General features: G+C 46.3%; 1 protein-coding gene across 1 annotated transcript in view; it reads left to right on the plus strand.

Annotated features, from left to right (window-relative positions):
• The window catches only part of ARHGAP39 (Rho GTPase activating protein 39), a 311,135-nt gene that overhangs the window by 89,951 nt on the left and 205,877 nt on the right, over window positions 1-15,307 (plus strand). The window contains 1 exon segment of the mRNA XM_077493504.1: window positions 973-1,407. Coding sequence (XP_077349630.1) covers window positions 973-1,407 — 435 coding nt within the window.

Genomic DNA, 15,307 nt, shown 5'->3' on the forward strand with positions numbered 1-15,307 from the left:
AGATCTTTATATCACTAGAGGGGTCACCAGCAGGAGGAAGGAGGTCCTGATTCATCTATATAGATCTTTATATCACTAGAGGGGTCACCAGCAGGAGGAAGGGGGTCCTGATTCCTCTATATAGATCTTTATATCACTAGAGGGGTCACCAGCAGGAGGAAGGGGGTCCTGATTCCTCTATATAGCTCTTTATATCACTAGAGGGATCACCAGCAGGAGGAAGGAGGTCCTGATTCCTCTATATAGATTTTTATATCACTAGAGGGATCACCAGCAGGAGGAAGGAGGTCCTGATTCCTCTATATAGACCTTTATATCACTAGAGGGGTTACCGGCAGGAAGAAGGAGGTCCTGATTCCTCTATATAGATCTTTATATCACTAGAGGGGTCACGAGTGGGAGGAAGGAGGTCCTGATTCCTCTATATCAGGGGTCTCGAAACTTTCTAAACAAAGGGCCAGATTACTATCCTTCAGACTTCGGTCAGTGGGAGAAGACAATGTCTTGCCTTCAGTTGGACTAAACAATGCCCTATTGTTGGTTTTTATGGGGAGAAATAGTGTCCCAACATTGGTATCAGTGGAAGGAACAGTGCCCCATCCTTGCTGCCAGTTAGAAGACTAGTGCCCCATTGTCGGTGGTAGGAACTATGCCCACTGTTGACTGCTCTGTATAGATCTTTATTTGGACATGGTTTGGAATACTGTGTCCAGTTCTGGAGATCTCATTTACGAAGAGATATTGATAAGATAAATTGAGTCCAGAGACACGTAACGAAAGCGGTGAAAGGTGTGAAGGATAGAACTTATCAGGAGAGACTCGAGGAACGTCATCTGACCAGTCTTGAGAACTCTTCTCTGTTTCTTTTATGTTTTTTTATCACAAACAATCAACTTTTTTTCCTTTATAATCGTTAATTGTATTTAATGCCAATTCAATTGATAACACAACATCCGGTTCTTTATTTTCCAGGCTGGAATGGGTGGAGATCATCGAGCCTCGTACACGGGAGTGTATGTATGCCAATCTCATCACTGGGGAGTGCGTGTGGGACCCGCCGTCCGGCGTGCGGATAAAACGTACTAATGAGAACCAATGGTGGGAACTTTTTGACCCCAATACCTCGCGCTTCTACTATTATAATGCCAGTACTCAGAGGACTGTATGGCACCGGCCTCAAAACTGTGATATTATCCCGCTGGCCAAGCTGCAGACCCTGAAGCAGAACACGGAGTCACCTCGAGCCTCTACTGAGAACAGCCCAGGGAGGGGCAGTAATGTCAGCCGAGAGGGCAGCACCAGCTCTTCTCTGGAGCAGGAACTGGACACGGGGGAAAAGTGCTCCGACCAGCTCAAATCAAACCGCCACTCAGCGCCGTACTTCGTGGTGAAAGAGGACTCAGACAGGTAATGCCGCCGGTGTTCTCTATGACTGGCTGCCATGTGGTCAGTCAAAGCCAATATACTGGAAGTATGATGATGTCTTGTGACCCATGTATAATGAAAGCTATCCACATGATGACCTACCAGGGCCAATGTCTTAAGAAACCGGCAGTATGACGTCATGTGATAATTCAGGTCCAATGGATGGAAAGCTGACATTGTGATGATCGTGTGATTAGCCAGGGTGAATGTAGTTAAAGCTGGTATTATGATCATGTCATGTGATCGGCAAGGGCCAATACAGAAGAAGCTGGCAGTGTATTAGTCATGTGATCGGCAAGGGCCAATGTAATGAAAGCTGGCGGCATGTCAATATCTTGTGATCAGTCAGACCCAACATAATGAAAACTGACAGCATGATGATGTCATGATGTATGCAAAACTTGCAGTACGATGATGTCATGATGATTCCGGACCAATGTGTTGGTAGCTGGTAAAAGTCATGCAATCAGCGAGTGCCGGAGTAGTGATTACTTGCAACATAATGATGCCAGGTGGTCATTCTGGGCTCAATATATAGGGAACTGGTAGTATGATAATGTCAAGTGATTGGACAGGACCAATGTAGAGAAACATGGCAGTCTGATGATGTCATTATAGTGCAAATAGGCAGGATGATGATATGTGTTCTTCCTGGGCCAATGTAATGGACACTGGCCTCTGGATCAACTGTGGGTGAAGGATTGTGTATATGGGATTGTATGATATTATTATTTATTTATTTTTATGGTTGAACTAGATGGACTTTTTCAACCTGACTAACTATGTAACTATGAGGAAACTAGCAGTATGATGATGACATGTGATCATATAGAGCCAATGTAGAAATAGCTGGTGGTGGGATGAAGTCATGTGATCATTAGGGCCATTATAAAGGAAGCTGAAGTATCATGATGTCATGTGATCATTCAGGGCCAATGTAGAGAAGGCTGGCAGTATATTGATGTCATGTGACCATTCAGGGCCAATGTAGAGGAGGCTGCAGTAAGATAAAGTCATGTTACTATTCAAGGCCAATGTAGAGGAAGCTGGCAGTAGGGTGATGTCATGTGATCATTCAGGGCCAATATTAGAGGACACTGGCAGTATATTGATGTCATGTGACCATTCAGGGCCAATGTAGAGGAAGCTGGCAGAAGAATTATGTCATGTGCCCATTCAGGGCCAATGTAGAGGAAGCTGGCAATAGGATGAAGTCATGTGACTATTCAGGGCCAATCTAGAGGAAGCTGGCAGTAGGGTGATGTCATGTGACCATTCAGGGCCAATGTAGAGGAAGCTGGCAGTATATTGATGTCATGTGACCATTCAGGGCCAATATAGAGGAAGCTGGCAGAAGAATTAATTCATGTGCCCATTCAGGGCCAATGTAGAGGAAGCTGGCAGTATATTGATGTCATGTGACCATTCAGGGCCAATGTAGAGGAAGCTGGCAATAGGATGATGTCATGTGACCATTCAGGGCCAATGCAGAGGAAGCTGGCAGTATATTGATAACATGTGACCATTCAGGGCCAATGTAGAGGAAGCTGGCAGTAGGGTGATATCATGTGACCATTCAGGGCCAATGTAGAGGAAGCTGGCAATAGGATGATGTCATGTGACCATTCAGGGCCAATGCAGAGGAAGCTGGCAGTATATTGATAACATGTGACCATTCAGGGCCAATGTAGAGGAAGCTGGCAGTATATTGATACCATGTGACCATTCAGGGCCAATGTAGAGGAAGCTGGCAGTAGGGTGATGTCATGTGACCATTCAGGGCCAATGTAGAGGAGGCTGGCAGTATATTGATGCCCTGTGACCATTCAGGGCCAATGTAGAGGAAGCTGGCAGTAGGATGATGTCATGTGACTCTTTAGGGCCAATGTAGAGGGAGCTGGCAGTATATTGAGGCCATGTGACCATTCAGGGCCAATGTAGAGGAAGCTGGCAGTAGGATGAAGTCATGTGACCATTCAGGGCCAATGTAGAGGAAGCTGGCAGTAGGATGAAGTCATGTGACCATTCAGGGCCAATGTAGAGGAAGCTGGCAGTAGGATGAAGTCATGTGACCATTCAGGGCCAATGTAGAGGAAGCTGGCAGTAGGAAGAAGTCATGTGACCATTCAGGGCCAATATAAATGTATCTGATTTTTAATAGAATGAATCTGATCTCTTTCCATTTCTACCAGTCCCCGGGGCTCTGGGCCGATCCTCATCTTCTCTGTATTTCCACAAAGTTGAGACAAACTCAGAGAAATACGTTTTTATAGATTGCAGCAATCCTGGATTTCTGTTTCTTTGTCTTTATTCCTGGAGTCCTCCATTATTTGTGTGTGGGGGAGGGGGATCTCTGGAGAAGGAGGACCCTTTTAAGGTGACTTGGTACATCTCTTTAGATCCGGATGGCGCTCGATGTACTTTTCATCGTTTTCACACCGAGATCCGATATCCGCCATATTGGATGTATACAGAGAGCCAGAGATGTGCTGAGAAACGATAAGCGGTTATTTTGTCAGTCTTAGTAAATAGTCCCCGGGATTGGATGTCACCGATCAGAGAGATTCCAGAATCAAATGCAAAGAAAACCCGTAAATCAGAAGTTTTATCAATAAAATGATTTATACAGCAATAGTATCACATTTCAGAAACTCCTCCTTTTTTCATGCAAATGCTGTCCTTGAGCTCCAATCAGTGACTCTAGCTAAGGGGACGTCATCAGTCTGCTGCAGGCAGGAGGAAGCATTTCCCAGGTCTCTTTTCCCCCAGTGATCAGACTATACATTGTAACTTTGCAGTCACTCACCTTGGCTGATCTGTGTCAGACCCTAACCCTAATTTCCATCCATCTTTGACCGTCTTTAGTGATCCGACTGCTTGAGATTTCAACATTTTGCCAGCTGCAGACTCTCTAACCCCAGTCCTAATAGTAGCCCTAACATTAGTCCTAACCCCAGTCCTAATACTAGTCCTAACCCCAGTCCTAATACTAGTCCTAACCCCAGTCCTAATACTAGTCCTAACCCCAGTCCTAATACTAGTCCTAACCCCAGTCCTAATACTAGTCCTAATCCCAGTCCTAATACAAGCCCTAACATTAGTCCTAACCCCCGTCTTAATACTAGCCCTAACATTAGTCCTAACCCCAGTCCTAATACAAGCCCTAACATTAGTCATAACCCCAGTCCTAATACTAGCTCTAATCCTAGTCCTAACCCCAGTCTTAATACTAGCCCTAACCCTAGTCCTAACCCCAGTCCTAATACTAGCCCTAACAGTAGCCCTAACATTAGTCCTAACCCCAGTCCTAATACAAGCCCTAACATTAGTCCTAACCCCAGTCCTAATACTAGCTCTGATCTTAGTCCTTACCCCAGTCTTAATATTAGTCCTAACCCCAGTCCTAATATTAGCCCTAACATTAGTCCTAACCCCAGTCCTAACCCCAGTCCTAATACTAGCTGTAATCCTAGTCCTAACCCTAACCCTAACATTAGTCCTAACCTCAGTCCTAATACTAGCCTTAACCCTAGTCCTAACCCCAGTCCTAACCCTAGCCCTAACATTAGTCCTAACCACAGTCCTAATACTAGCCCTAACCCTAGTCCTAATACTAGCCCTAACATTAGTCCTAACCCCAGTCCTAATACTAGCCCTAACCCTCATCCTAACCTTAGTCCTAATACTAGCCCTAACCCCAGTTCTAATACTAGCCCTAACCCTAGACCTATTACTAGCCCTAACCCTAGTCCTAATACTAGCCCTTACCCTAGCCCTAACCCTCAGTCCTAACCCTAGCCCTAAAACTGCCACTCGTGTTTTCAACAGATTGCCAGCTACAGGATCCCTAACCTTAAACAGTTTTTAACCCCAGTCCTAATATTAGCCCTAACCCTAACCCTAATCCTAACGCCAGTCCTAATACTAGCCCTAACCCTAATCCTAATGCCAGTCCTAATACTAGCCCTAACCCCAGTCCTAATACTAGCCCTAACCCTAATCCTAACCCCAACCCTAATACTAGCCCTAACTCCAGTCCTAATACTAGCCCTAACCCCAGTCCTAATACTAACCCTAACCCTAATGCCAGTCCTAATACTAGCCCTAACCCCAGCCCTAATACTAGCCCTAACCCTAATCCTAACCCCAGCCCTAATACTAGCCCTAACCCCAGTCCTAATACTAGCCCTAACCCCAGTCCTAATACTAACCCTAACCCCAGTCCTAATACTAGCCCTTACACTAAACCTAACCCTAGCCCTAAAACTGCCACTCCTGTTTTCAACAGATTGCCAGCTGCAGGAACCCTAACCTTAAACTTGTTCTAAAGCCTGAAGATTTCTTTTTACCTTAATGCATTCTATGTATTAGGTAAAAAAAACATCTTTTGGAGAGGATGGTGGCACTGATGGGCTCTGATAGGTGGCACTGATAGGCCAAAAGAAAGGGGCAGGGGGCTCTCCTGGCAAAGTAAGACGACTACAGTGCGGGTGGAAACAGGTTAACAGGGGCACTTTGGTAGAGCCAGGAGCGCCTGCAACACACCCGAAAAGAGGAGGATTGGAACTGCTCAGTGCAAAACCATTACATAGAGCCGGTGTGTATATATGTTTGCTATTTAATTTTAAAAAAAAACAGTAGGCTTTAATGTCACTTTAACCCTAGCCCTGCCACTGGTGATTTCAACAGATTTCCAGCCGTATGATCGCTAACCCTAGTCCTAACGCTAACATTGACCCTAACCCTAGTCATAACCTGAACATTGATCCTAGTCTTTACCATAATTTCAACCCTAACCCTAGCATCAGCCCTAAGCGTAGCCATAGCCTTATTGCTAACCCCAGCCTTAACCCTAGCCGTAGCTCTATTCCTAAACCTAGCTGTAGCCCTGTTCCTAACACTAGCCCTAACCCTTAGCCATAGCCCTATTCCTAACCTATTCCTAACCCTAGCCCTAACCCTTAGCTGTAGTCCTATTTCTAACCTTAGCTCTAGCCATAGCCCTATTCCTAGCTCTAACTGTAGGCATAACCCATTTCCTAACCCTTAGCTGCAGCCCTATTTCTAAAGCTAGCCCTAGCCCTATTCCTAACTCCAGCCCTAACCCTTAGCCCCAGCCCTATTCCTAACCCTTAGCCATAGCCCTATTCCTAACCCTAGCCCTATTCCTAACCCTAGCCCCAGCCCTATTCCTAACCCTGAGCCATAGCCCTATTCCTAACCCTATCCCTAACCCTGGCCCTAGCCATAGCCCTATTCCTAACCCTAGCCCTAGCCATAGCCCTATTCCTAACTCCAGCCCTAACCCTTAGCCATAGCCCTATTCCTAACCCTTAGCCATAGCCCTATTCCTAACCCTAGCCATAGCCCTATTCCTAACCCTATCCCTAACCCTAGCCATAGCCCTATTCCTAACCCTATCCCTAACCCTAGCCCTAGCCATAGCCCTATTCCTAACCCTAGCCATAGCCCCATTCCTAACCCTAGCCATAGCCCTATTCCTAACTCCAGCCCTAACCCTAGCCATAGCCCTATTCCTAACTCCAGCCCTAACCCTTAGCCATAGCCCTATTCCTAACCCTTAGCCATAGCCCTATTCCTAACCCTTAGCCATAGCCCTTTTCCTAACCATAGCCCTAGCCATAGCCCTATTCCTAACCCTAGCCATAGCCCTATTCCTAACCCTAGCCATAGCCCTATTCCTAACTCCAGCCCAAACCCCTAGCCATAGCCCTATTCCTAACCCTAGTCATAGCCCTATTCCTATTCCTAACCCTAGCCATAGCCCTATTCCTAACGCTAGCCCTAGCTCTAACCCTTAGCCATAGCCCTATTCCTAACCCTAGCCATAGCCCTATTCCTAACTCTAGCCCTAACCCTTAGCCATAGCCATATTCCTAACCCCAGCCCTAGCTCTATTCCCAACCCTAGCCCTAACCTACTCATAGCCCCATTCTTAACCCTTAGCCCTAGCACTATTCCTAAACTTAGCCCAAACCCTATTCCTAACCTTAGCCGTAGCCATATTGCTAACCCCAGCTCTAACCCTAGCCATAGCCCTAACCCTAGCTATAGCCCTATTCCTAACCCCAGTCCTATTCCTATTCCTAACACTAACCCTAGTCGTAGCCCTATTCCTAACCTTGGCTTAGCCTTAACCCTAACTCAAAATTAATGAGCTGTAAAAAAATGTAACCATGTTGCCTTCTTCCAATCTTGGGTATGGTAGCTTCATAAGTGTGTGTCAATTTTGAGCTGAAAACACACAAAAAAAATGTGAAGTAGGACTTGTGTCTCCTTGAAAGAACCATGACGTCCCAATGCTTGCGGAGTGCCCATTGTCAGATTTCGCCCCCCTCCCCCCCTCCCGGTACAATGGAGTCTCATCCGGCCGTCTCCAGGTGTTTTATATTCCCGTCACGTAAACTCTCCCCCAGGTGCCGCGCTCGTACAGAGCCATTACAATGCCGGTCACTGAATCCGCTGCTGACGCAAACACTCTGCCATCCTTTATCTGACGACAACTGACCTACTTCTATCACATTTCATCTCAACGCCACTAAACAGGCGTCCCCGGGGGGGTCGCACACCTCCCCGGTCGCTGGGTGTGAGAGGTCGGGATCACGTTACTGGACAGGACCGCGGCGCTGCCAGGATGTCACCGTGATCCTCCGAGATTCCAATTTCCTATCAGTGACATTGATTGGTGGAAGGAGATTTCATATACACCGCATTGTGAGTCGCCCACCGAAAAAAAGGCTTCAAACTAAAGAGAACCCGTCACCGAAGAATCACAAGATCTCATAGTAGAAGAATCGTTTACTTATGAAAGACGGATTTTAGCGCATTTAGCTGTATTTACAACACCGGAAAATAGAAATGTGGATTTAAAAACTTCAAAAATCCCCCCCAAAAAAAAATAGATCACAGTAGCCAATCACTGATCACCCAAATCACCAAAATTGCATTCCAAAAGTCTTTGTCAATCTTTAACCACTTCCGCCCCAGAAGGACTTACCACCTTAACCACTTCCGCCCCAGAAGGACTTACCACCTTAACCACTTCCGCCCCAGAAGGACTTACCACCTTAAACACTTCCGCCCCAGAAGGACTTACCACCTCAACCACTTCAGCCCCAGAAGGACTTACCACCTTAACCACTTCAGCCCCAGAAGGACTTACCACCTTAAGCACTTCAGCCCCAGAAGGACTTACCACCTTAACCACTTCAGCCCCAGAAAGACTTACCACCTTAACCACTTCAGCCCCAGAAAGACTTACCACCTTAACCACTTCAGCCCCAGAAGGACTTACCACCTTAACCACTTCAGCCCCAGAAGGACTTACCACCTTAACCACTTCCGCCCCAGAAGGACTTACCACCTTAACCACTTCAGCCCCAGAAGGACTTACCACCTTAAGCACTTCAGCCCCAGAAGGACTTACCACCTTAACCACTTCAGCCCCAGAAGGACTTACCACCTTAACCACTTCAGCCCCAGAAGGACTTACCACCTTAACCACTTCAGCCCCAGAAGGACTTACCACCTTAACCACTTCAGCCCCAGAAGGACTTACCACCTTAACCACTTCAGCCCCAGAAGGACTTACCACCTTAACCACTTCAGCCCCAGAAGGACTTACCACCTTAAGCACTTCAGCCCCAGAAGGACTTACCACCTTAACCACTTCAGCCCCGGAATAATTTACCCCCTTTCCTGACCAGACCACTTTTTGCGATTCGGCACTGCGTCGCTTTAACTGACAATTGCGCGGTCGTGCGACGTGTCTCCCAAACAAAATTGGCGTCCTTTTTTCCCCACAAATAGAGCTTTCTTTTGTTGGTATTTGATCACCTCTGCGATTTTTTTTATTTTTTTGCGCTATAAACAAAAAAATAGCAACAATTTTGAAAAAAAAAACATTATTTTTTACTTTTTGCTATAGTAAATATCCTGAAAAAATATATATAAAAAAATATTTTTTTCCTCAGTTTAGGCCGATACGTATTCTTCTACATATTTTTTGGGGAAAAAAATCTCAATAAGTGTTTATTGATTGGTTTGCGCAAAAGTTATAGCGTTTACAAAATAGGGGATAGTTTTATGGCGTTTTTATTGATTTTTTTTTTTACTAGTAATGGCGGCGATCAGAGATTTTTATCCTGACTGCGACATTATGGCGGACACATCGGACACTTTTGACACATTTTTGGGACCATTGGCATTAATACAGCGATCGATGCTAAAAATTTGCATTGATTACTGTAAAAATGTCACTGGCAGTGAAGAGGTTAACCACTAGGTGGCGATGTAGGGGTTACGTGTGTCCTAGGGAGTGATTCTAACTGTGGGGGGGCATGGCTGCGTGTGACACATCACCAATCACCACTCCCGATTACAGGGAGCAGAGATCAGTGACACTGTCAGTAGGCAGAACACGGAGATGCTTGTTTACGTTAGCACCTCCCCGTTCTTCCTCACCGCGATACGATCGCGGGTATCCCCGCAGACATTGGGTCCGCAGAACCCGGCGATCGCGAGTCACCTCTTAAAGGGCAATGTACAGGTATGTTAATCTGCCTGTACATGCCCTTCTTTGGCAGTATATCTGCGTGAGGCGGTCGGGTTTATGACCAAAGCATTTCTTGCAATACGGCACTGCGTCGCTTTAACTGACAATTGCGCAGTCGCGCGACGTTGTACCCAAACAAAAGTGACGTCCTTTTCCCCCCACAAACAGAGCTTTCTTTTGGCGGTATTTTATCACCTCTGCGGTTTCTATTTTTTGCGCTATAAACAACAAAAGAGCGACAATTTTGAAAAATATATTTCTGCTAAAATATATATATAAAAAAAAAGTATATATATATATAAAACAACTAATTTCTTCATTAGTTTAGGCCGATATATATTCTTCTACATATTTTTGTTAATAAAATAAAATAAAATCGCAATAGGCGTATATTGATTAGTTTGCACAAAAGATATCGCGTCTACAAACTACTGGATCAGTTTAGGGACTTTTACGTTTTTCAATTGTTTTTACCGGTAATGGTGGCGATCTGCGATTTTTAGCGGGACTGCGACATTGCGGCGGACAAATCTGACCCCAAATGGCACTTTTTTGGGAACCCGTTACATTGATCAGAGCTATAAAAATGCACTGATCAATGTAAAAATGACACGGGCGCTGCAGGGGTTAAAGTGGAAGTAAACCCATGGATTTAAACAGTTAAAAAAAAGGCATTCCGGGAATGCTAACTGCACATTGGCTGTGCTCTCAGCCAAACTATCAAACCATCCAATGGCTGGTGTCATAACGAATCACATGTGCAGCACCATAGCAGTTGAAGATTAAACAGAGGCAAAGATGGCAGCTTCCTTGGCTGAAAACGATAGGGGAGTATACTTCTACTTTAAAATTAGGGGTCGATCAAGGGGTCAAGTGTGTTCCCTTAGCGCAGTGCTCGACAAAACCCGGTCGCCAGGTCGCATTGGCGACTAGAATCAGCGACCTTGCGCCTGGGGCAGCATAGCTGGGGGTATCCCGTCTCCGTGGACCCCCCCCCGCGCGATCGCGTCGGGCCGCGCCGCAGGCGGCCGGTAATTGAGCCCCCGGCTTTGAGGCCTTCTGTGATCCTATGGTTCCTTCTGGAATCTGGCGCCCTCTTGTGGTGGCCGTTGGAATTACAACCAACAATGCTAATGGGCCAGTCTTTCTCCATCCCTTTACTTAGAACCCCTAAACAAAAAAAAAAATATATATATTATATATATATATATATATATATATATATATATTATATTATATTTATATATATATATAATATATTTTTTTTTTTATTATTTATTCTAACACCCTAGAGAGTAAAATGGTGGTCGTTGCAATACTGTCTGTCACACCATATTTGCACAGTGGACTTACAAGCGCACTTTTTTTGGGGAAAAATTTTTTATTTAATAAAAAAAAAAAAGACAACAGTAAAGTTAGCCCAATTTTTTTTTTTTTATATTGTGAAAGATAATGTTACGCCGAGTAAATCGATACCCAACATGTCACGCTTTAAAATTGCGCCCGCTCATGGAATGGCGACAAACTTTTACCCTTTAAAATCTCCATAGGCGACGTTTAAAAAATTCTTCAGGTTGCACGTTTTGAGTTACAGAGGAGGTCTGGGGCTAGAATTATTGCTCTTACTCTACCGATCGCAGCGATACCTCACATGTGTGGTTTGAACATTGCTTTCATATATGCGCTCGCTTCTGCACGCAAGCTTGGCAAGACAGGGCGCATTTAAAACAATTTTTTTTTCTTATTTTAACTTTTATTTTTATTTTTTTCACTGTTCTTTTAAAAAAAAAAAAATGTGTGTCACTTTTATTCCTATTATAAGGAATGTAAAAATCCCTTGTAATAGAAAAAAGCATGACAGGTCCTCTTTTATATGAGATCTGGGGTCAGAGAGACCTCACATCTCATATTTACACTAAAATGCAATTTAAAAATGTCCCTCTAAGAGCTATGGGCAATGACTTGGAGACAGGTGGGGGGCTGGGGGCTATCTTCCCCTCACTCGTCTCCATGTCAGGCCAGGGACAGGTCCAGATCGCCGTCACGGACCCGGCTCCTAACTTTTTTAGCTGGCTCCTAGATTCCAAGAAAATTTGTCAACCCCTGCCTTAGCGTGTTCCAACTCTGTGGGGGATGGGCTCACTGGAACATGACAGAGATCACTGCTCCTGATCACAGGGAGCAGTAGTTTCCTTTCATGTCACTAGGCAGAACGGAGTAATGCCTTGTTTACATAGGCAGTTCCCTGCTTTGCCTTTCCTCACTGCGATCGCGGGCTGCTGGCGGGCGTATCGAGTGCGCAGGACTCGCGGGCACGCTCTCGTGGCATGCAGCGGGCGCGCACGCACCCGCCATCCTTTTACAAACAGGTACGTCAGTTTGCGCAGGATAGCCATATTGCCGATGTGTATCGGCGTGAGCTGGTCAGCAAGTGGTTAAATCTGCAGCTTTCATTAACCTTTTGCCGATCAGCCAGTAGTAATTTTACCTGGGCACTGTGACATAATGGCGCTCGCCCCCTGCCTCTCGTAAAGTGGTTGGACACGGAATGAGTTCATCAGCAGGCTCGCAGCCAATTATTTTGGCTGTGAACCTGCTGATTGCTGTGGCCAATCACAACGCAAGCCAGATCTGGTTGTTTTTTTCTCCCTGATATCACTTACTGTTCAGAGCTGAAATCAGGGAGGAAAGCCAGCTAGATCTGTGAGTAAAATCACATTCACTTGTTAGGCACACACTTACCCCTTTGATTGTCCTCCTGATCACCCCTGTCACCCCAGTGTCATTAGTACAGTGACAGTGTATAGTATTATCACTGATCGCTGTCACTAGCGACATCAGATAGTGTCAGTTAGTGTTCCTCCCAGCCAGTGTCAGTTAGCGCCAACCTACCTGCCACGCATAGGCGTGCGTAGAAGGTGTGCCTGGGCTCACCCCAATCACCCTGTGCGCTTTAACCCCTTCTCGCCAACTGTACTCTGCTTGAAGGGTTTGTACCGGGGTGATCTGTGCAGCTGCCGGCGTCACCCCGGTACTTTTTTTTATAGACCTGGCGGTCGGCTTTCTTGTGATAACAACCGATACTGCTAATCGGTTATCCCCAAGCAGTTGTTACACCTCTCTCGCCACCTTTCACAGCTCACCCCAGGCTCTCCCGTCCCACCATAAGGCCCAAGCGACAAGCCGGCTGGCCAGAGACCCGGACAAAGCCAGAAGCGGCTTAGATCGGGTCTCGGATCTAGAAACCCGGGAGCGGTGTCATGACATCACTTCCGGGTTACCGAAGACTTAAAGGTGCCAAATTTAAAAAAAAAAATGGCAGCCAAACTTGAAATTTTTAATGCTTTTAAGTGCAAAGGAAAGATCTGGGGTCTTATAGATCCCACCATAAAGAGGACCTGCCACTGCCTATTACTGTCACAAGGGATGTTTACATTTCTTGTGACAGCAATAAAAAGGATAAGAATTTTTTTTTTGTAAAGGGGCAATGTAAAAATAAGATAAAATATATATATATATTTTTTTAAAGCGCCCTAACCCTCCGAGCTCGTGCGCAGAAGCGAACGCATACGTAAGTGGCGCCCGAAAAATGTAAACAGTGTTCAAACCACACATGTGAGGTATCGCCGCAAACGTTAGAGTGAGAGCAATAATTCTAGCAGATTTCCTCTGTAACTCTAAACTGGTAACCTGTAGACATTTTTAAAACATTGCCTATGGAGATTATTAAAGAGGGATTCCACCTACAAAAAAAAAATATTAAAAGCCAGCAGCTATAAATACTAGAGCTGCTGACTTTTAATAAATGGACACTCACCTGTCCCGGGGTCCAGCGATGTCGGCAGCCGAGGCCGATCGATCGATCGGCTCTTGGCTGCTGCCGCCGCCATTCTAGGTGAGGGAATCAGGAAGTGAAGCGTTGCGGCTTCACTTCCTGGTTCCCTACTGCGCATGTGCGAGTCGTGCAGCGCAATCGGAATGGTCCGCGCTGTCTTTGGGACCCGTGTGTGTCCCAGCAGACAGAGCGGCGGGACAGGAAACGGCATAGACTCCCGTGGAAGTCTATGCCCGGAAGTGGGTGCAAATACCTGTCTTAGACAGGTATCTGCACCCCCCTGCCCCCTGAAAGGTGCCAACTGTGACACCGGAGGGTTCTGATGAGCGGAAGTTCCACTTTAGGGTGAAACCCCGCTTTAAGTACAGTAGTTTGTCGCCATTCTAATGCCCCGTACATGCGTTCGGACATTCCGAACGACAATTTCCGTCCGTTTTTTTCCGACGGATTTTGGCCCAAACTTGTCTTGCATACACACGGTTGCACAAAGTTGTCGGAAAATCCAATCGTTCGGAACGAGGTGAAGTACAACACGTATGACGGGACTATAAACGGGCCAGTAGCCAATAGCTTTCGTCTCGTAATTTAGTCTGAGCATGCGTGGCACTTTGTGCTTCGGAGATTGTCTACACACGATCGGAATTTAAACGATTTGATTTTGTCGTCGGAAGATTTTAGATCCTGCTCTCAAACTTTTGTGTGTCGGAAATTCCGACAGGAAAAAGTCCGATGGAGCCCTCACGCGATCGGAATTTCCGACAACATGATCCAATTGCACATTTTCCATCGGAAAGTCCGACCGTGTGTACAGGGCATCAGAGTGTGCGCAATTTTAAAGTGTAACATGTTAGGTCAGGGCTCGACAAATCCCAGGCGCCAGGTCGCCGTTGCGACTAGAAATTGTGCCCTGGCGCCTGGGTTTTTGTCACTGACAGGTGCCTCTGTTGCTGTGTCTGGTGCCTCCAGACACAGAGCACTGTCTGGTAGTTGGGATGGAGCAGGAAGAGAGCGGCTCAGCAGCCTCTGACATCTCCTCCCTTCTCCACACACTGTTGGCAGAGCAGCGCCGCAGTCTGTGAAACTGTGTGTGTGTAAAGAGCTGTCAAAATTGAGGCTGAATGTCGGGGTGGGCGGGACCGGGGTGGGCAGGACCCAGCTTTTCAACATCAGCCAATGGGATGAGATCTGGGCGGGCCAATCCGTGTATGTGGCCCCTCCCCTTTCTTAAGCAGCCCAATCATTGGCTGGATAGCTGCCGGTCCCGCCCACCTCTGACATCACGCTGAATGTGTCAGCTCCTCTCTCTCCATACAGTTTCACACAGTGCAGCACTGCAGGGAGCATTCAGTTTCACAGTTACACTATCGGCTGTGAAACCTGCCAGTGCCAGCTGCCAGTGCCAACCAGTGCAATCCAGTGCTACTTGCCAATCAGTGCCAGTTAGTGCCGCCTGCCAGTGCCAACCAGTGCAA

This window comes from Lithobates pipiens, unplaced genomic scaffold (assembly GCF_037356315.1).
Source record: "Lithobates pipiens isolate NorthernLeopardFrog02 unplaced genomic scaffold, aLitPip1_a1.2 Scaffold_19, whole genome shotgun sequence".
In the NCBI taxonomy this organism is placed as follows: Eukaryota; Metazoa; Chordata; class Amphibia; order Anura; family Ranidae; genus Lithobates; species Lithobates pipiens.